This window comes from Carica papaya, chromosome 4 (genome assembly GCF_054855325.1).
Source record: "Carica papaya isolate Zhongbai chromosome 4, ASM5485532v1, whole genome shotgun sequence".
In the NCBI taxonomy this organism is placed as follows: Eukaryota; Viridiplantae; Streptophyta; class Magnoliopsida; order Brassicales; family Caricaceae; genus Carica; species Carica papaya.
The window spans coordinates 3506970-3529801 of NC_142312.1; the positions used below are offsets into that span (position 1 = coordinate 3506970).

The 22832-nt window shown below is 40.5% G+C and overlaps 1 protein-coding gene across 1 annotated transcript; it reads right to left on the reverse strand.

Moving 5' to 3' along the window:
- Window positions 1–967: 967 nt before the first annotated feature.
- LOC148266205 (uncharacterized) lies at window positions 968–13642 on the reverse strand. Its single transcript, XM_088218110.1, has 3 exons — window positions 13031–13642; window positions 10133–11954; window positions 968–1096 (listed from the first exon to the last, which is right to left on the reverse strand). Exons 2-3 carry the CDS (start codon window positions 11789–11791, stop codon window positions 968–970), a joined length of 1788 nt encoding a protein of 595 aa, XP_088074236.1. The 5' UTR covers window positions 11792–11954; window positions 13031–13642.
- Window positions 13643–22832: the final 9190 nt, after the last annotated feature.

The window sequence follows — 22832 nt, forward strand, 5'->3', positions numbered from 1 at the left end:
CTGTAAAAACCAAAAAAAAAAAAAAAAGCCACTCCGCTCCACTCTCAAGTCCGAATACAGTAAAATTTCACCAGGTAGGTTAAAATTAGAGTAAATATTTTGCTTTAAGAAGGTAGCAACAAAATCATACAAGTAGCTGTAAGACTCGGCAAGGGTAAAAGAGTATAGCTGACTGCCATGCAGACATGCTTTCATGGTTTGGAAGCTTTAATTTTTCTTGGCTCTCTCTGCATGCCGCATTCAGGGCCCCAACAGTATCCACCGTGGCTTCCACCTCCGCCACTGCCTCCTCCTCCCCATCCCCAACCACCGCCTTGGCCACCACCTCCTCCTCCTCCGCCACCCCCACCTCCTCCTCCTCCGCCTCCACCACCATTTCCTCCACCTCCTCCTCCCCCACCACCTCCACTTCCACTTCCTCCTCCCCATCCATGACCACCATTTCCTCCCCCACCACCACCTCCTCCTCCTCCGCCACTACCACCACCTCCTCCTCCCTGGCTTCCACCACCACCACCTCCGCCACCACTACCGTTTCCCCTTCCACTTCCATTCCCTCCTTTTCTCTTTTTGTGCCCTTTACTTTTACCTTTATCTTTTCCTCCACTTCCACCACTTCCTCCTCCACTACCACCGCCTCCGCCACCTCCCCCACTTCCCCCTCCGCTACCACCGCCTCCACCACCTCCCCCACTACCGCCACCTCCACCACCTTTTCCGCCATTATTACCATGATCTTTCATGAGAACTTCTCCATACGAGTTGCTTGTGTTTCTTTCTTGCGCATGCTCAACAACATTGTTGTATTGACCAGAAATCTCCTCGCTCGAGCTAACATTACGCAGCCCATCAACCAAACATGGGCTGATCATCAACGTGACTGCGGCGACAAGCAACAAGAGAACTCCAAACCCTCTTGGAAACTCCATTGTTGCAACTCTGCAAACACTTGAGATGCCTGAGAAATTCACTCGTCCTGTTCCTCTTTATATACTTGGAGATATGGCTTACGGTCCAATTTGTCCCCACCCACCTCCATTTTCGATGACCAAACATACACGCTTCGAGTGCACATAACCTTAGATATGTTATAATCCTATATATTTATGTGGGTAGAGATAAATTTCTTTTGCTTGACGAATGAAAAATGGTAAAGAGGACAGGAAATGGTGGGCATGTGATGCCCAACATTTTTCATTCGATTGATCAAGTTGGGGTTTTTTTTTTTTTTTTTTTCTTTTTTTGGTGGTATTCTATAATTGTTTCATGGGTGTTCAAGTGCATTCCAGATAAGACACAAATAAATAATAATGTTTATATAAAAGGAAATATAAAATCTTTTTGTATATCACATATACGGTGCAATTATTGAAATTAATCTTTAAACTTGTTCAAAAAATTTTAATTTTAATTATTATCTTTTTTAAAAAAAATACACCCTTTACCACTAACAAAAAAAAAAAAAAATTGAAATTCTAGGAAATGAATTAGTTCCATTAGCAAAATGGGCTGTTTACTTAATATCGACCCGTCGCAATTTCCATTAAGCCGAAATCGCTAGTAATCGTGAATCAGCTCTATGGTGGCAAATTCATTTCCTTTAGTGCTTGTATTCATCACTGTTCGAATTAGCTTCAGCTTGTTTTTATTTTAAAAAAAGCACTTGTTCGTGAGATGATGTCATATATAAATATCAAAATACATATTTTTTGAATATATATGACGTCATATATGTGTCAAAACGATTAGCCTGGGTCAACCCGCCTCCTATTATGGACAAGTCGGGCTGGGCTGAGTTCGTACAGTCGCAACCATTTGCTTGACAGCTGATTGGCTCAGCTCGTTGGGCCTAATGGATTGGATTTTGATTAATTCTTCGATCATATCTTTTTGTAGAACTGTTTTTTTAGAGGCAGAGAGATACCGACTTGACCAATAATTTGGAGACACAGTAACTAAAGTCAAAAGTCAATGGTTTGAACTATAATATATATATATATACACCTATACTCATTTCACGTACACGATACTAAAGTTCCTACACAGTCAACAACTTGAGTTATTCAACGTTAGAAAATGCAATCTGTTTTGATGAAATCAAATTATTAATCCCAATATAACTACAGATTGACATTTTAGTGTACGCCTAGATGGCGTGTATATGTATGTATGTATACCTGTCCAGGAATGCAATTTGTTTAAATCTTGATTAATTTTTTTTATAATTTATTAAGGATTGTGTTGGGGTTTTTATAGGATGAAAAAAACCTAAATTTACATTGATTTTAATCTCTTTCCCCTCTCTATTTAACAATTTAAAATATTTTTAAATAATTTTACATCGAATTTAAATTTTCTAAGAATAATTTATTATAATTTAAAAGATAAATATAAATTAAATATTCTAAAAAATAAACTTTAACTAATAACATATTTTTTAAAAATAAATATATTCTCAATCTAATTAAAAATAAGTTTTATTTGAATTAAAACTATTAAATATAATAAATTATAATTTCTACATTTATTTTCAACAATTTCTCTAAATGTAGAAATTATAATCACTAAATTTATTTTGTTGGAGCACTTCTCTCCAAAAAAAAAATTTGTTCAATTTTCATATTTTGAAACATTCTTTTCGATTGTTGATACGCTTCTCACCAACTTTCGATTATTAATGCAATTCTCATCAATTTTTAATTATTTGATGTACTTCTCATCAAAATTTATTGGAGCATTTCCCTCTAATTTAAAACAAAATTATTCTTTTCTGAGCAAAATTTATTTATTCATTCTTCAACCTGCAATTTCTATTATATATATATTCAAATATTTTACAATAAAAATATTGTGTTTTACCTTTGCGCTAACAATCTTTCTCATCATAATTGTTTTTTTTTTTTTGCATACTACACATGGTGAAAATTTTTCCTTTTTGATGTTGAAAAATGTTTGATATCTTTGCAATGAAGACTCTGTCTATGATTTTTTTTTCTTGATTACTCATATCTCTATATTATTTTTTTACATACTAATAATTAATAAAGACTCTGATACCACTTGTTGAAATTTTTTTAAGATAAAAAAATCTAAATTTTTAATGACTTCACTCTCTACTTTTTTTTTTTTCATTTAACAACTTAAAGTACTTTTAAATAGGTTTAATATAATAACTGAATTATTATAGAAAAAAAATAAAAATAATAGTAATAATATATATGTATCTAAAAATACTCCAAAAAATCTAAAATCGGTGTTAAAAATCTTTTTTGGCTAATTTTAAAATTCCAGCATGGCGGCACTGCCCTGCTTCAGCGACGGCACTGCCACCCATAGTAGTTGTTTGCCTCGGACTGGTTGTTTTCGGTCAATCTTGGCTGATTTTGACCGATTTTATACACATCCATACGAGAAAATACGTTAGAAGGCCTCGATTGGTCGAAAAAAGTCAAAAATAAAAACTGACCGGCGGGAGATTTTCCGATGTGACGGCTCTGTCTGCTCACCTTCGCGGCTGTGCGTTTTTCTTCAGTCAACCTGTAGAAAACAGAATGATGAACACAATGGTGAAAAATTACAGAAAATGGAAATCGAAAAGGGGCTCAACGGAGGCAATTTTTAATTTTTTCTATGGCGGTGGCGCGGGCTTTACTTGCAGTTTTCGGCTCATCCGTCGATTCTTTTACTCCGAGTTAGCCATGAGGGTGTTCAAAATTAAATTCCGAACTAATAAGAAAATTTTTACCTTTTTGAATGGTCGGAGGTGGCTCCGGCGCGGCGGGGGACCGCGATCGAGTCCCTTCTCTGATGACTGGTTCTTTTTCTCTGACGGGGAGCTGGCTGTTAGTGTAACGGTCCCGAAAATTTAAAAAGAATATAAGTGCGGAAGCGAAATAAAAGGTTTTAGTTAATATCTCTTACACAATAACTTAAATGTACTAACAATACCGAAAATAAGTCATCTAAAAGAAAATACTGAAAATGAAAGACTATAAGAGAAACTAATAAACATCTAGGTAACTACTCGCCGTCTTCTTGTAGATCGGACTCAGGAACCAAGTCCTCCTGATCTGAAATGGTTAAGTAAGAAATGAGCTACACTAGCCCAGTAAAGACATCACACTATATCACTGTCACAGAAGTAAAGGTTGGTAGAAAACAAAAAACAACCAATGGAGTACAGGTTTCAAGTAAATTTATTTATCAATAATCAAACCATTTACTGTCCACTTACCTCAATGGGATTTATAAAAATGACCTATGAAAATAATAACATCATAGATATCATAAGTTCATATATAGTCTGTAACATAGTACATGTCATACTTTTATATTTCAATCATCAAACAACAGTTGCCCCCTTTTTCATCAGCCTACTAGCATCCATGGGGATCTATAGGGGTTCCCGCTACACGTGAACCATTCTCTTAACAAACTTAATTTCTAGGGCCGTCCTCATACCCCGTCCGATATGGGTGCCAAACAATAAACCTCAATATCCCGTCCGGTATGAGGGTAAAGCGGGCCGTCCTCGTACCCCGTCCGGTATGAGCGCCAAAATATTTAAAATCTCCATACCCTGTCTGGTATGAGACAACGTTCCCGGTAGGGTTTCCTATAGACCCTATCCGTCCATCATCTCTCAGGATATCTAGTGAGTCTGTCAACTTATCCATTTATCAATTCACATACATTTTCTATTTTTTTCTTAGTTTTCTGTTTCTCACATAAACATGAATACTTTAAACAAGTAACGAGCATCCAACAAGACAAGAATATCATCGGATTCACAAAATCAAGCCATAATGAAGTAAACAGTGATTCATGCATTCAAAATCATAGAATAAATAAACTAGATACAATACTGCATTTAGACTGTAAAATAAATGAAATAGGAACTGATAGAGAAATATGTCTGGTTCGGGGCTCTATTAATAACCGTAATACTTATGTATATCTATTTAATTCATAAAATACAGTTTTATCATTTATTAAACTTTAATCCCATGATAGAAAATAAGGTGATGGGTCCTTACTTGATTCAAAGTTGAAAATCGAATTTTTTCACTGCGCTTAGGGCAGTCCCTGAGTTTCCTGAATTTTCTATCGGGAACTGAAACGTGCTTACGGTACCTACACATATCCCAAATAACTCAAAAATAAGATTCAAGGCCTATTCGACAAATTTCAAAATTCCGGCATGGCGGCTCTGTCGTGCTCCAGCTTCGGCACCGCTGCTTACGGCGGTGATCCGCCTCGAGTTGGCCGTTTTTGGCCAAACTTGCATTGGTTTCTGTGAGTAAACACCCCTAGGACCCTCGGTGACCCGAAAAAAATACCGAAAATCAAAACTTATCGGCGGCAGGGCTCTCTGGCGCGGGGGCTCCAATAGCTCGAGTCGCGATTTTGTGTTTTACTCCGGTCAACCTGTAGAGGAAGGAACGGTGCTCACAATGGTGTAAAAATTATATCGAACAGGTTGGGAATGGCCTCATTAGAGGTAAAAATCGAGAAAACCCGCGGCGGCGTTTTCCGGCCAATTATCCGATGTTTTGGCTCCGATTTGGCCACTTGTGGGTTTAGAATCGAATTCTGAGCCAAGGAGAGAATTTTTACCTCGGTTGGCGGCTGGAAAGTGCTCCGGTGCGGCAGCGGGTGGCAGCGGTCGGCTCCCCGGCGGCTGGGCTGTCTTCTCTGGCGAGGGCTCTGACGGCTAGGGTTAGGATTTGAGTGTGGATGAGATTATTTATAACCTTCCACTTTTAATCTGAGCTGTCCATCGCGATTTAATCTGAACCGTCCGATCGCGATTAAAAAAGAAATGAATCTGGGCCGTTCATCGTGATGTAATAGGAAATAGGGTGAGGGGTCCTTACTTGTTTTCGGGATCCGAATACGATTCACAGTGCGCCTGCAGGCTGTCCCTAATTTTCCCTGAATTTTTCCCGGGGAACTGAAACACGCTAACAGTACCTGCATATGTTCCAAAAAAAATCCAAATTAGGCCCAGGGCCTCTTTCGGCCCAAATTGCAACTCCGGCACGGCGGCTCCGCCGTGCTCCGGCGACGGCGCCGCCGCTGGCGGCGGCGAGTCGCCTCGGGTTGACTGTTTTCGGCCGTTTTTGGCCGAATTCGGCCACACTCGCATTGGTCCTTGTCAGAAAACAACCCTAGGGCCCTCGGGGGGCCAAAAAATCACGGAAAAGCAGAGCTTACCGGCGGCGGCGCTCTCGGGTACGGCGACTCTCCAGCGAGGTTCGTGTTTTGGTGATTTGGCTTCGGTCAACCTGTAGAGAAAAGAATGGTGATCACGGTGATATAAAAATTGCATCGAACGGAGGCCGGGAAGGGCCTCGTCGGAGGCAAAAACCGAGAGGGGGCGCGGCGGCGCCGCTGGGCTTCGGCCGCGTATTCCGGCCGTTTGGCCGGGATTTCGGCTTCGATTTGGCCATAGGAGGAATCAGTGGGGAAAAACGAGTCGGGGGTATGAAATTTACCTCGATCGGCGGTCGGAAATTTCCCCGGTGCGGCGGCGAGTGGCGGCGGGTGGCGGCGGTCGGCCTCTGGTTCGTCTTCTCCGGCGAGCGGCTGGCGGCTAGGGTTTTTGGTCTGGTGTGGGGGTTCTATTTATAATCCCTTGCCTTTTGATCACAGCCGTTCGTTTCGTTTTAATCTGGGCCGTTCGTTTTTGATTGAATCTGGGCCGTCCGTGCGTTTGAATCTGGGCCGTCCGATCGCGTGATTGATCTGGGCCGTCGGATCGCACCCACGCGGATCGCCAACGTGGCTCCTTTCGGAGTGACGCGATCTTGCCACGTGGCAGGCCCCGGTTGGCCGGGACTGCTGACCGGGCCTGCTGACGTGGCTGCTGACGTGGCCCCCACCCTTTTTTTTTTTTTTTTTTTTTTTACTCCTCCTTTCCGGGTGCTACAACTCTCCCCCCCATAAAGAAATTTGGTCCCCAAATTTGCCTCATTACTCTTGATCAAACAGATGAGGATATTGGGCCCTAAATTCTGATTCCGCTCCCAAGTCGCCTCCCTAGGCGTGTGGTTCTGCCACAAGACTTTTACAAATGATATTTCCCGGTTACGGAGTATTCTGCTTTCTCGGTCCGTGATACTGACCGGTACTTCTTCATAAGACAAGTCCTCTCGGAGTGAGAGCGGTTCATGAGCCACGACATGAGAAGGGTCCGGATTGTACTTGCGCAGCATAGATACATGAAACACATTGTGAACCCGGGAGAGCTCAGGGGGCAGTGCAAGTCTGTAGGCAGTGGTACCAATCTTGTCTAAGATTTCAAAGGGTCCAATGTATCTGGGGTTTAATTTTTCCCTTCTGCCGAACCTACTAATTCCCTTGAAGGGGGTGACTTTAAGAAACACCCGGTCACCTTTCTCAAAGGTCAGGTCTCTCCTCCGGGTATCAGCATAGCTCTTTTGCCTACTCTGAGCTGTCTGGATGTTCTTCTTGATCTTAACTATCTTGGACGTGGTTTCTTCCACTAAATCCGGGCCAAACAATCTTCTATCGCCCACTTCCTCCCAACAAATCGGTGACCTGCACGGACGCCCGTATAGCGCCTCGTATGGGGCCATGCCGATGCTTGCTTGGTAACTGTTGTTGTAGGCAAACTCTATCAGAGGTAGATGGTCGTCCCAATGGCCTCCGGAGTCAAGGACACAAGCTCGGAGCATATCCTCCAGCGTACGGATTGTCCTCTCTGATTGTCCATCGGTTTGGGGGTGGAAGGCAGTACTGAGAGACAGCTTTGTTCCCATAGCTTGCTGGAAACTATTCCAAAACCGAGAAGTGAATCTGGGATCCCTGTCGGATACCACTGTTACTGGGACCCCATGCAGTCTGACTATTTCCCGGACATACATTTTTGCCAACTTGTCCAACGAATCAGTCATTCTGATGGCCAGGAAGTGGGAAGACTTAGTGAGTCGGTCAACAATTACCCATATGGCATCGTGTCCCGATCGTGCCTTGGGTAGTCCCGATACGAAGTCCATGGTGATGTGTTCCCACTTCCATTCTGGAATCGGTAAAGGCTGAAGCAACCCCCCTGGGCGTTGATGTTCTGCTTTGACCTGCTGACATACCAAGCACTTAGATACAAAGTCAGCTATATCTCTCTTCATCCCATTCCACCAGAATCGGGGTCGCATAGTTTGGTACATTTTTGTACTTCCTGGATGCATGGCGAACCTTGAACTATGGGACTCTGTCATGATGTCTCTTTTTAATTCATTGTCGTCTGGGACACACATTCTGTCCTTGAAACGAATCAATCCGTCGGCAGAGATCTGAAATTCTGAGTTCACTCCCTGTTCTGCATCCTTCTTGCGGTTTACTAGGGCGGGGTCGATTGACTGGGCTTCCTTTATTCTTTGGATTAGCTCGGGTTGGACTGCTAGGTGGCTCAAACATGTGGCCCTCTTCAGATCTTGCAGTCGAACCTGCTGCGTAGCCCCAATGGACCTGCATTCCGAAACCATCAGATGGGCTAGGGTGCCTGCACTCTTCCTACTGAGGGCATCGGCTACTACGTTGCCCTTACCTGGATGGTATAGGATGTCACAATCATAGTCCTTGAGGAGTTCCATCCACCTTCTCTGACGCATGTTGAGATCCTTCTGAGTGAAGATGTGCTTCAAGCTCTTATGATCGGTGTAGATCTGAAAGGTCTCTCCATACAAATAATGGCGCCAGATTTTCAAGGCGTGTATGATTGCGGCAAGCTCCAAATCATGGGTAGGATAGTTCTTCTCATGATTCTTTAGCTGTCTAGACCCATATGCTATAACCTTTCCATGCTGCATCAGGACACAACCCAGGCCCAGATAGGAGGCATCACTATAAACTGTATACCCTCCTGATCCACTCGGTAGAGCCAGCACGGGTGCAGTAGTCAGTCGCTTCTTCAATTCTGAAAAACTCCTTTCGCAGTTCTCATTCCAATCAAACTTTGCATTCTTCTTTGTGAGTCGGGTTAGAGGGGCCGCTAGACTGGAGAACCCTTCGACAAACCGGCGGTAATAACCTGCCATCCCTAGGAAACTGCGAATTTCCTTAACTGTTGTCAGCCTTTTCCAACCAAGTACCGCTTCAACCTTTTCGGGGTTCACCGACACCCCTTCCTTCGATATAACATGTTCTAGGAAGGCGGTTTGCTCGAGCCAAAATCCACACTTGCTCAACTTTGCATACAACTTCTTTTCCCTGAGTACCTGGAGGACTTGGGCAAGATGATGAGCATGTTCTTCTCTACTTTTTGAGTAGACTAAGATATCATCGATGAACACGATGACAAATTTATCCAAGAACTCTCTGAAGATTCTGTTCATTAGATCCATAAAGATGGCCGGGGCGTTGGTTAGCCCAAACGGCATAACCAGGAACTCATAGTGTCCGTACCTGGTTCGGAATGCCGTCTTGGGGATGTCTTCTGCTCTCACTTTTACCTGATGGTAACCTGATCGTAGATCTATTTTAGAAAAGACTTGTGCACCCTGCAACTGATCGAAAAGGTCATCAATCCGGGGGAGAGGGTACTTGTTTTTAATTGTTACCTTGTTTATCCTTCTATAATCAATACACAGTCTCAACGTTCCATCTCCTTTCTTTGCAAAAGTAACCCCGGCACCCCATGGGGAAATGCTGTGTCTAATGAAGCCACTGTTTTGTAGCTCAGTGATTTGTTTCCTTAGCTCTTCCATCTCGATGCGGCTCATTCGGTAAGGAGCTACCGAGATGGGTTGGGTTCCTGGCTGTAAGTCTATGGTGAACTCGACCTCTCTGTCCCCTGGTAGACCGGGCAGTTCATCCGGAAATACGTCTGGAAAGTCTCGGACTACTGGAATCTCTTGGATACAAACTTCCTTCTTGGGTTTACCTAGTTAGGGAAAATACAATATCAACGCACTGGGAATTAAGAAGAAAAGAATTTGTCATTAGGGAGAATCAGTACCGAATAATTTTATTAACTTGTAAATGGCTCCTCGTTGGGAGGATTAAATACAATCTTTTTATTAAAGCAGTCTATGGTGGCGTGATACGCCGCCAGCCAATCCATTCCTAGGATTACATCAAAATCCCCTGTGTCTAACCCTATCAGGTCTACCCTCAATTTCCTATCTGCTATCTCCACGGCACATGCCCTGTAGACAACCTCTCCTAGTAATGTCTCCCCCCCAGCGGTAGATACAAACAATAATGAATCAAGTCTATCAGGTGGTACACAAATTTTGGAAGCAAGAACATGTGAAATAAAAGAATGTGATGCACCAGTATCAAACAAAATATGAGCAATGTGGCCAGAGATAGTATACATACCATGTACCACGTCCGGGTCTGCATCGGCATCCTTCTGGGTAAGGTTGTAAACTCTGCCCTGGATTGGAGGCCTCCCTTGATTCTGGTTCCTAGGACACTCCCTCGCATAGTGCTGGGCACTGCCGCATATGCGACAGGTGTTGTTGAGGCGGTAGCAGGGTCGGTCCCCATGATCCCTGCCGCAGTACTGGCAGATCTTCTCACGAGCTGCCCCCATAGCCTGAGGAGGGCCCTGAGCGGCAGGCCTGGGTCTCTTGCTGGGTTGGACCGGCATGGTAGGCGCTGGCCTGCGGAGCGGGGCTGAAGGTCGGGAACTTCCCGCTAGCTGAGGGCGGGTGTCGAAGCTCCTTTCTATGATCTGCGCCTTTGCCAGGACTGCCGAATATGTCTCGAGCTCCATCACCAACAAGTGCTGTCTGATCGCCGGGCGGAGACCCCACTGGAATTTCCTGGCCTTTCGGCCCTCATCCAACAATGTCTCCGGGGCATGTCGGCCCAGCTCCAGGAACTTGCAGGCATACTCCGACACTGTCATATTACCCTGGACCAACTGAGCAAATTCAATTTCCTTTAAATGTTGGATGTGCTTAGGGAGATACTCCGCATGGAAAGCCGCTAGGAACTGCTCCCAAGTAACTGGTACAGGCAGGGTGGCCCGCTTGAGCTCCCACCAGCGTACTGCTTCCCCTACCAGCATGTAGGAGGCAATAGCAGCCCTCTGCTCAGGAATTACTCCCAAGGTCTCAAAGGCTCTCTCAGTCTCCGCCAGCCAGTATTGGGCCTCTTCAAAAGAGGATCCCCCCGAAAAAGTAGAAGGGTTCAGTCTCCTGTACCTCTCTATGAAGCCAGGGTCGATCAAGGAGGGAGCGGGGTCCCGAGGTAGAGGGACTGGGGCCGGCTGAGGGTGAACTGGGGGACCCTGTGGTGGCGCCTGCTGATGGGGTGGGGGCACTGGAATGTGCTGTGGCGATACCTGTTGGTACCGTGGCTGTGGTACCGGGTCGTACCGCGGCTGTGGTGCCGGGTGGTACTGTGGAGGAACAGGCTCCTGCCGGGGTGGCTCGGGATCAGCCTGCTGTAACGGGGGCTCAACCTGCGCTAGCGGAGGAGGTCCGGGTAACTCCCTTCTCTCCTCTTGCCTTCGCTGAGCAGCTACGAGAGCTTCCACCATCTCATATAATCTGTCCAAATCCTCCCGAAGCGAATTATCTTGGGCCGCTCGGTTTAGTGGGGGCCTTCCTCTCCTCATTTCTGTGTACCTGCATTTACAAGGAATGGTTGAGTAACGACCAATCGGTGAGTATTTCTTTAAAGGACTATAGTGTAAGGGATGGGTCCGAGGAAACCTGGCTCTGATACCAACTGTAACGACCCCGGAAAATATTAAAATGAAATGAGTATTTAAATATATCGAATGCGGAAGCGAGATCAAAATTTCAGTTAACATCCCTTACACAAAAAAAAACCAAACAAACGTACTTAAAATATAAAAGGTTAAACTAACTAAGAAAGAAAACTCGAAAATAAACTATGCGTATGACTACAGAGTCTCTAGGCATCCCCTTCGTCGTCCTCCTGCGGAACGGGCTCGGGAACCATGTCTTCCTGATCTGAAATTGTTAATTAAGGAGTGAGCTACACTAGCCCAGTAAGAACATCACGATATCTCACCGTCACGGAGATAAAGGTGGGTAGAAAACCACAAAAAGACCAATGGAGCATAATTTACAATAAACTCGTTTATTAACAACAAAACCTTTTATCAATAATAAAACTTTTACCATCCACTTACCTTGGTGGAATTTATGAAAACAATATGAGAAAAACAATAACATTATCATAATCATTGAATAATCTAAGCTGTAAAACATAACACTTATCACGCCTCTTGTAATTCAATCATTGTACAACATATCTTTTTCTCATTTACCAGCCTACTAGTATCCGTGGGGGTCCATAGGGGTTCCGCTACCCGTTAACCTTTAACATTCATAATCAGTTTCCAGGGCCGTCCCCATACCCCGTCCGGTATGGGCGCCAAAACCATGAACCTCAATACCCCGTCCGGTATGAGGGTGAAACGGGCAGTCCCCATACCCCGTCCGGTATGGGCGCCAAAACCATAAACCTCAATACCCCGTCCGGTATGAGGGTGAAACGGGCCGTCCCCATACCCCGTCCGGTATGGGCGCCAAAACCATAAGATCTTCATACCCCGTCCGGCATGTGAGACCACAATCCCGGTAGGGTTCCCTACGGACCCGGTCCGTCCACCATCTCCCAGGATATCTAGTCAGGCTGTCCCCATCATACAATTATCAGTCTATACAATGTTTCATTTCCCTTTTTCCTCAATAAGCATCATTAATTCACATTTAAACAAGCAAATCGTAATTCATGCCGAACAGACAACATACAGTATCAGTTCTTCAGTCATTCAACCCATAATTAATAAAACAGTAATATATGCATTCGAAATTATAGAATGAACACATCAAACCCCATAATGCATTTAAAGCTGTAAAACAGTGTAAAACATGCCAAACAACAGTAAATCATTAATCACACTAGACTCGGGCTCCATTAGCAACCTTAAGCAATTTCACACATGCGTTAATTCAAGAAATACCGTTTTATCATTTTGAACTTTAATACCGTGATAGGAAATAGGGTGAGGGGTCCTTACTTGTTTTCGGGATCCGAATACGATTCACAGTGCGCCTGCAGGCTGTCCCTAATTTTCCCTGAATTTTTCCCGGGGAACTGAAACACGCTAACAGTACCTGCACGTGTTCCAAAAAAAATCCAAATTAGGCCCAGGGCCTCTTTCGGCCCAAATTGCAACTCCGGCACGGCGGCTCCGCCGTGCTCCGGCGACGGCGCCGCCGCTGGCGGCGGCGAGTCGCCTCGGGTTGACTGTTTTCGGCCGTTTTTGGCCGAATTCGGCCACACTCGCATTGGTCCTTGTCAGAAAACAACCCTAGGGCCCTCGGGGGGCCAAAAAATCACGGAAAAGCGGAGCTTACCGGCGGCGGCGCTCTCGGGTACGGCGACTCTCCGGCGAGGTTCGTGTTTTGGTGATTTGGCTTCGGTCAACCTGTAGAGAAAAGAATGGTGATCACGGTGATATAAAAATTGCATCGAACGGAGGCCGGGAAGGGCCTCGTCGGAGGCAAAAACCGAGAGGGGGCGCGGCGGCGCCGCTGGGCTTCGGCCGCGTATTCCGGCCGTTTGGCCGGGATTTCGGCTTCGATTTGGCCATAGGAGGAATCAGTGGGGAAAAACGAGTCAGGGGTATGAAATTTACCTCGATCGACGGTCGGAAATTTCCCCGGTGCGGCGGCGAGTGGCGGCGGGTGGCGGCGGTCGGCCTCTGGTTCGTCTTCTCCAGCGAGCGGCTGGCGGCTAGGGTTTTTGGTCTGGTGTGGGGGTTCTATTTATAACCCCTTGCCTTTTGATCACAGCCGTTCGTTTCGTTTTAATCTGGGCCGTTCGTTTTTGATTGAATCTGGGCCGTCCGTGCGTTTGAATCTGGGCCGTCCGATCGCGTGATTGATCTGGGCCGTCGGATCGCACCCACGCGGATCGCCAACGTGGCTCCTTTCGGAGTGACGCGATCTTGCCACGTGGCAGGCCCCGGTTGGCCGGGACTGCTGACCGGGCCTGCTGACGTGGCTGCTGACGTGGCCCCCCCCCCCTTTTTTTTTTTTTTTTTTTTTTTTTTTTTTTTTTTTTTTTTCCTCCTCCTTTCCGGGCGCTACAGAGGAGATGGAACAGAGAATATGGATAATGAAACGGAATACTCATATAGTTTGTAGAAAGCAACTCCTTTTGAAATGAAAAATTATTGATGAATATACAATGAATTAACTTTAGGAATTTGAATGATTTGATTTGAACCTTTTCTATGTGGTATGGTCCATTGGTTACGGAATGATATATGTTATGCTACATATGCTAACAGAGTCTTCGTAACGCCGCTGAATACATTTACATTGAATTCAAATTTTCTAAAAATAATTTATTATAATTTAAAAAATAAATATAAATTTAATCTTTTAAAAGATAAACTTTAACTAATAATATAAATTTTTTTAAAATAAATAATTTTAAATCTAAATAAAGATAAATTATATTTGAATTCAAACTAATAAATAAAATAAATTATAATTTCTATATATATTCAACAAATTGTTTATATATATATATATTTTTTTTGTTGAGGAATTCATATACTTTTTTTTGTGACTGTCATTTTGATTCTCCAATTATTAGAGTCATAATTTAATATAAAAATTATAATTTCAACTAAAACAAGATCAATATATACTGAAAAAATTATCGAACGAACACTTATATGTTAAGTGCGAATTTCATATCTCTCCTTTAACTTTATTTAGTGCTTAATATCCGAATAAATTACTTAGTTAATTATGAACTAGATATTTAATTGATTCCATTACGTAAATACATATATAAGTACAAAAATTATTTAAATTTAATTACAATTGGTAAAATTAGCCTATTAATACAGTTAAAATCACCTGGCTCAGTTACCATAATACTTTCCTAAAAGAGTTAGATTTTTCAAGTTGAAGTTTTATCTCACACTTCTATCTAGAAACGACCTACAAATAAAAATTTATCCAACTTATATAATTATTTATTTTATAATGTTAGTGAATATTAATAATAAAAATTTTAAATTATTAATTCTATCGTTCTATATATATATATATATATATATTATAAATTAGTCAAATTAAGTTGAGATATTAGCCAGCTTAATTAATCAATTTATGCCCACATCTAAAAAAATATATTTCCGAAATAAATAATGTATTTTACCATCTCATAAATAAATAATGGACATACGATATGTGTTAGAATTTTCTCTCTCTCTCTCTCTATATATATATATATATTATTTCTGTATAATTTTAGATACAGATGGACTCAAAATTAATTCAATTAAAAAATAAAATATCTACTAAATTAGTACTCCAAATTCTCACGTGTCTTTTATTTATCTAATTCAACTCTCAACAACAAATTATACAGAAATACATTTAGTCAAACACGTGCTGGATTGAATTAACCCCTTTTTTTAAAAAAAAAAAATTATTCTTTTTGGTCTGAGGAAGAAAATATCCAGTTTTATTATAATAATTATTATTATTATAGGAATAAGAACATACCCATTATTAATTATGAAAATGTTGACTATTTTTTAAGTGACATTTAAAATGAACTACTCTGCTTACCAAATTTGATTGATCAAAAGTCGGTCAAGATCATGACCTGGACCAGGAAGAGATACTTTTTACATTGTCTTTTCTCCCATCTTTTTCTTTTTATTGGAAAAGGAAAAGAATAATACGTTTAAGCTCTTAATCAGTCTACATACATAAGCATTCTGACAAATTGAGAGGCATATATATATATATGTATGTATATATAACCATATATAAATATATAGTAATGAAGAGATAGGTACAGGCGGCTCTTTCACAAGTTGACCACTTAGTTTCTTAGTTGTTTTAGTGATTGACAGCGGGAAATATGAAAATTTTATCGACCACTTTTTCCATGTCATATGAATCAAGATTATCTTAAATTGAACGCGACATGCATGGCCACCATAACTTGCAACCCATATGTAATTATGTGTGTGTGTGTGTGTGTATATATATGTATATATGCACGCCTGCTATCATGCACTTCCCATTACCGTGAATCACAAATTAATCCGAAATTGGGCGTGTGTGTGTGTGTGTATATCGTGATCCGTGACACTGGCGAAAATGCATGGTTCATCGTGGATGAGATCAGAAGTCACGTTACATGTGAAATGATACAAACACACGCATATAAATATATATATATATATATTTACCTGACGAGTTTACTGCAGTTACAAGTAAGCCATCTAGATTTCAGTGTTACACAGAGAGAGCACACATACATATATATTTACATGTGGGCTGCTCATCAATGTCATTGGCAATAGAAAGAGAGATTCTTGATGATTTCCAAATACTACAAAGTGTAGCAGACTCGCGTTGACGACTATTTAAAGGGGTTAATTGATGGTGACTCACGCTGACGTTAATGGCGTACAATCTTGATTTTTCTTCTTATAATCAATTAAGCATTAATTGAATATTAATTTATTCGGTGACAAATGGATCTGTAGAATCGTTTTTGTCTACTCTATTGGGAGACCAAGTAGCCAATTAAGATGTAATGCCCAGGAAATGTCCAAGTTATCCTTAATGAGAGACATATATCCGACGATTGTGGGACTAACCCTATATCCAATGGCTCTCATTTGGGATTAAAGGAAGATCCACTGTTACTAAATATAATTATAGGTTAATCTATTAAATATCTTTTATTGAATTTTTGTAACTCACTCTTTTATGTCTTATAAGAATGAAATTTAAAAAACGAGTTCAATACTATATAGGACGATGACGGAATCTCAAAGCATATAAGAATTATCACATCTACAGTTAGTATGAATTCAATTTTTCAAATTATGAAATGTTATCTAATTCAGTAAGTAAAGTGATCTTTCATAAAACTGTTTTTAGATTCTGTATTTTGTTAAATGTCAATGACTAAGTATTTGGTTATAATGATGATTACATTTTTTCTAAAAATATGGGTCGTTAAAGTTAGTATCAGAGTATACGTTCTTCGGATCTAATTCTGATATAGAAGGTTTAAGAATTTTCGAGAGTTAGAACTTAGAGAAGTTAGGAAAATGAAACTTAGATGTTTAGAACTCCCTACAGACATCCTAAGAAAATATCTGTTGTATCTAGGGCTATAATGGGTCAGAGATTTAATATCAAAAGGGAATCTGTATACTTGACTAAGATCCTTTATAAAGGACTTATTTTCGCATAAGTTAAATTCCTAAAGGAAATGAACTCTTTTGGAGACATACCTTGACAATAAGACCATTAGTATGATATTCCAGAGTATATTTTCTTGCCCTTAAGTTGGAACATAAGGGTTGTACCTTCTACGGATATAATTAAACCATTACTTCGATGATCTCAGAATACAAAATCCCTTACACTTATAAAAATATAAAAGTGATAAGATTCTAATTCATTAATATCAAACTTTAGAATATATATAATCATGATAATGCAACGAAAATATAATAGACTCATAACTCACAACACATGCAAACCTCGAAACCAATCAGGAGAGATCAATAATAGGGCAAACACGTGAGTCATATATGAAGGTCATGTGTAAAAGTGGTTGCATGGAAAATTCTAGAAACAAAAGGGTGTAGTATCTAACTATACGAGAGTTGAAATCAAATGTAACCCTTACAACAAAACTAATAATTAACTTTCATACCGAATGAGACTCTTAATAATTCAAATAACAAAAATGAACATCATAATCTCAATAGGTACGAAAAAATAAAATCCAACAACAACCACCTTAAGGGTGTTAGTTCACTCAAATGATCGTTGGGACAACCAAAATAAGTTATAGCTCATCAACATTAATGTGAAATTACCACAGATCCCGAAATGCAAATTCGATAAGCCACGAACCAAACACCTACAAAGCTCAGATATAATAACCTTAAGGCGATAAAATTGATGAATGTGGGGGCTGGTATGATTTACTAGAAGTGCGAAGCCCTTTAGAGACTTGATTGGTATGAGGAAAAGGACCAGTTTTCGATTTGGGATGACACAAGGATTTTTCCCTAAAATCTTGAATCATTCTCAGAAGTCGAGAATGAGATGGAATTGACTCTTGAGACTCCCTGATTTTTCCAAGATACAATGAATAGAAGTACCACCAAGATGACTGAGAAAATAATGAGTCGTGAAGGTATTGAGGAAGTTGAGTGAATTACCTTTGAAGTGGGATTATCCCCCAAAACAGCTAGCAAGCATCAAAGAATCCGTCGGAGTATCATGAAACAACACTTATGAGTTAACCTAACCGACATGACGACCGTGTCATGATTGGGATTTTTTTCAACAAAATACAAACTTGGAAATCAATCTAGAAATTTGGAGCACAAAATTTTTTTAAGGGGGGTAGATTATGCCCAAGAAATGTCCAAGTTAACCTTAATGAGAGATATAAATCGAACGGCTATGGGACTAACCCTATATCCAATGGCTCTCATTCACTCTACCCTATATAAATGATATTCTTTTCCTGAACAAAAAACCCTAGGAGAGGGAAAATCGCTCACAATAGAGAGAAAAAGATGCGTTTTAGGAGGCCAAAGTGGACGGGATACGGTGGAGGACTGAAAATCGAGAGCTAAATTCAGCTTTTGGTGTGCATTCACTTTAACAGGTAAGCTCAATGAACATGTTTTCCCATTTTTTACTTCACAAGACTTAAAAAAAGCATATTTGATACTAATTTGAGTGTTACAACAAACAAAAAGTATTGGTATGTGTATTTGTGTGGCTTAGGAAGACAGAGACACCATTGTGAATCAATTTTCATCACTGCAATCCAACGAGGGTAAGATTCATCTAACATTTTAATCTAACTACAATTTAGTACAAGGTAACCAAGTAAAATGATTTGTTGAATGATTAATCTCGAAAGATAAGCACAAAAATTATTTAAAACTCATTACAGTAAAATGAAATACACACTGTGAATGCAAATAACCCGAGATCTATAAGGTAGCCATGATGACAATAGAGAATTTAGGGTTAAGGAGTTGGTAATAAAGAGGAAGATGTAGATCTAGTGGGCTAAAAAATGGGCATATCCATGGGCTTTATCTATGGCATAAACGGGCCATAACCCATTAAACAGAGAGATGACCCAATAAGTAAAATTTTAAAATTGGATGGTTAGATCCAAGGGCTAAGAGATCTAACTCTAATCGTAAAGGTCTGGAATTTAAAACAAAATAAAATCATAAGTTGAATGCGGAAACGGAATAATAGAGTTAGACTTTACATTCCTTACACAATAGTTTAAAATACCCAATAGGGTTACGAAAAATGTCAATTCTAAAAAAACAACCAAAAATCAAAGAAATAAACGAAAAGTAAACAACTGAGCATTCTATGACAACCTTCACTAGCTTTTAAAGGAGTCCGGGTGATGAACTATTCACGACCCCTTTATTGATCGGAATCTAGATCTTGGTCATCTTGATATGAAATAGTTAACGAAATGGTGAGCTACATTGGTCCAATAAAAATATCACACTACTCACTGATACAGAAATTAAAGGTTGGTAAAAATAATAAAAACAACCAATGAGCTTTTACTAAGTAAATTCATTTATCATAAGTAAAACTATTTATTGTATACTTATCGTTGCGAGATTTTCAAAACCGACCTATAAAGATAATAACTCAATAACATCAAAATCTTATATTTAAGTAAGCAAGAATAAGAACTTTTCCTTTTTATTTGCCTACTGATATCCATGTGGGTCCATAAAGATATCCCACTACGTGTGAACCAATCTCCAACCTTGTTAACTAACCGGCCGTCCCCATACCCCGTTCGGTATGAGCGTCACAAATATCATCCATCAATATCCCGTCTGATATGAGGGTGAAACGAGTCATCCCCATATCCCATATGGTATGAGCGCCAAAAATACTAATCATCGATACTCTATCCGGTGTAAGGGTAAAACGAGTTGTTCCCATACCTCGTCTGGTATGAACAACAAAAATATCAATTCTCGATATCACTCTGGTATGAGGCGACATTCATGGTAGGGTTTTCTATGTATACAGTCCCTCCACCATCTCCCAGGATATCTAGTACTGCTACAATTCATTCACTTAACCAATTAAATTTTTGTTTATGTTTAATTTTCAGTTTTACAATTTAACCGTAAATCAATGCAAGACAAAAAATACATGCATCAAGAAAAACACAACTGAATCATTTTACCAATTTCAGTATGTTATCATGTATTTAAAGTTGTAAAATTAAACAATCAGTTAAACATAACAAACAACAATAAGTAACAGGTTCTGACTCCATTAGTAATCTGTAATTAATTTTTGAAGTTTTCTATATTACGCAAAATATTGTGTTATTGATAATTAGATTTCAATTTTATAACATGAAATAAGATGAGAGATTCTTACATGAATCGACGTCCGAAATACCGAACTTTCAGTTGCACTTACTGCCAGTCCTCGGGTTTTCTGAATTTTTCTGCAGAAATTAAAACACGTTTCACGTACCTAAAAATACCCTAAAAAACTTAAAATCGGTGTTAAAAACATTTTTTGACTAATTTTAGAATTTCTCAATCTAGCTGTTTTCAACCTATTTCGGCTAGCTTTATACTCATCCCTGTGAGAAAACACGTTAGGGGGGCCACGGTTGGTCGAAAAAAGTTAAAAAATAAAAACCTACCGGCGGCAGAATTTTTCTGTGTGGCGGCTCCACCGACTCACCTCTGCGGCTGAGTGTTTTTCTTTGATCAACTTCTAAAAATTAGAACGGTAAATACAATGGTAGAAAAATCGTACGAACCGGAAAACGGGAATGGGCTCATCAGAGGCAGTTTCAGGTTTTGCCCGCGGCGGCAGCATCGAGCTTTGTCTGTAGCGGCACCGCTAGGTTTACCTGCGATTTTCAGTTCATCTATCATTTCTTTTGCTCTGATTTATCCATGGGAGTGTTCGAAATCAAATACTGAGCAGATATGAGAATTTTTTTATCTTTTTTGACGGTCGGAGGTGGCTCCGACACAGCAGGGAGCAACAATCGGCTCCCTTCTCTAGTGGGAGGCTGGCGGCTAGGGTTTGGGTTTGGTGTGATACGAGATATTTATACCTATCTTCCTTTAATTTGGACTATTCATTGTATTTGATCTCGATCGTTTGATCGTATTTAAAAAGAAAATAAATTTGGACCGTTCATCACGATTTGATATCGATTGTACAATCGCGTTTAAAGAGCGAAGAAATCTGAACCGTTCGTCTCGTTTAATCGCAATCGTTCGATCGCGCCTGAGGAGGGAACAGATCCGGACTGTCCACGCGCGTGGAAACGCATCCAAGTCATCCGATCTCGGGCATGCTGATTGCCAGCATGTCCTCCCGCGTGGCACTAAGTCAGCGTGTCTTACCACGCAGAATGCTCTGGTTTGTCGGGTCTGCTGACTTAGTGATCCTACGTGGTGCAATCTTCATAAATTGTGTTTTGACATCTAATTTCTGATTTTTATTTCAAAAATATCATCCGAACCCAAATTTTTATCAACTTTTCGCAACATTATTTTCAATTTCATCCCCAACCTATTTTTTTACTAATTTCACATTAAATAAAAATTGATAAATTTTAAAATTATATTTTTATATATATATTTGAAATTTTAAAATTAATCATTGGCCAAATTCTGGATCTGGGTATTACACTAATAATAAACCAAGCACTTATAATGTATTAAATGGTCTGGACTACTAATCAATCTGGTGGAAGAATTAAAGTGATGAAAAAAATTAAAAAAAAAACACCAAATATCATAAAAATTTATATATAATTCAATAAACCTTACGGATGGAGTAGGGAACCCAAAGTGAGTAAAGAAATTTTGAATTTAAAATCAAATTCAGAGGGTTGATAAGGGCGTTGTGTGAGCGTGTGAGTGGCAATTCAATGGTCGGTTGTCGTGGTGTGTTGATAAGGGTTGTGTGTGTGTGTGTGTGAGTGGTCATTCGATGATCGGTTGCCAGGAGTGGCGAAGTGGGGTGAATGTGTGTCGTGTGCTGGTCGGTGGATGCCAATGATGGCGGAACAGTGTATGTGTGGCCGTGTGATAATCGGTGGGTGCCAATGATGGCAGAATAGTGTGTGCGTGTGTGCGGCCTTGAGGTGGCCGATGAGTGCCAGGATGGCGGAACAGTGTGTGTTGCCTTGAAATTGACGTTGAGGGGCGAGTGTGATTGTGTGGCCTTACGGTTGGGTGTGAGCCCGTTTATTGGTTCTCATTAGTAAAGACATATGGAGGTGATGCTATATGATATGTTGTACATGCGAGGTGAACAGAGGGGGGAGTGTGTGTGTGACCATTATGATCGAGTTAAAACCCAGTTTGTTGATAGTATCGTGCAGTGTTTCTCTGGTGGATATGTATATGTATGTGATTTGTGTTCGCGTATTATGAAAATATTTGTTTTTTTCCCTCATGATGATGATGTGATGGTATTGTACGATGAAAGACCAATGTCTTCTTGTGAAGAAAAGCGATGAAAATGATGGAAATCAGATAGACATGTTGGAAAAAATTAGAAAGTTAAAATTACTGTGCTAGTTGAAAAAAAGGTAAATGATAACAATAGGGTGAATTATAGAAACAGGGATTGAAAAACGTTAACCTCCGTATACCGTCTCACCTATAATGACAGGGATAGACACTTAAATAACATTAATGTATAAATTCACTTGGGATATGGTAAGAAAGACTCACTTGTGCCAAATACAATTATAGG

Coding starts and splice junctions, on each gene's coding strand:
- LOC148266205 (XM_088218110.1), bottom strand. CDS start 11,791: ATGTTAACTGAAATTTTGATCTCGCTTCCGCATTCGATATATTTAAAT. Junction 1,097..10,132: donor TAGCAGATAGGAAATTGAGG/GTAGACCTGATA, acceptor ATAAATATATAG/GATTATAACATATCTAAGGT.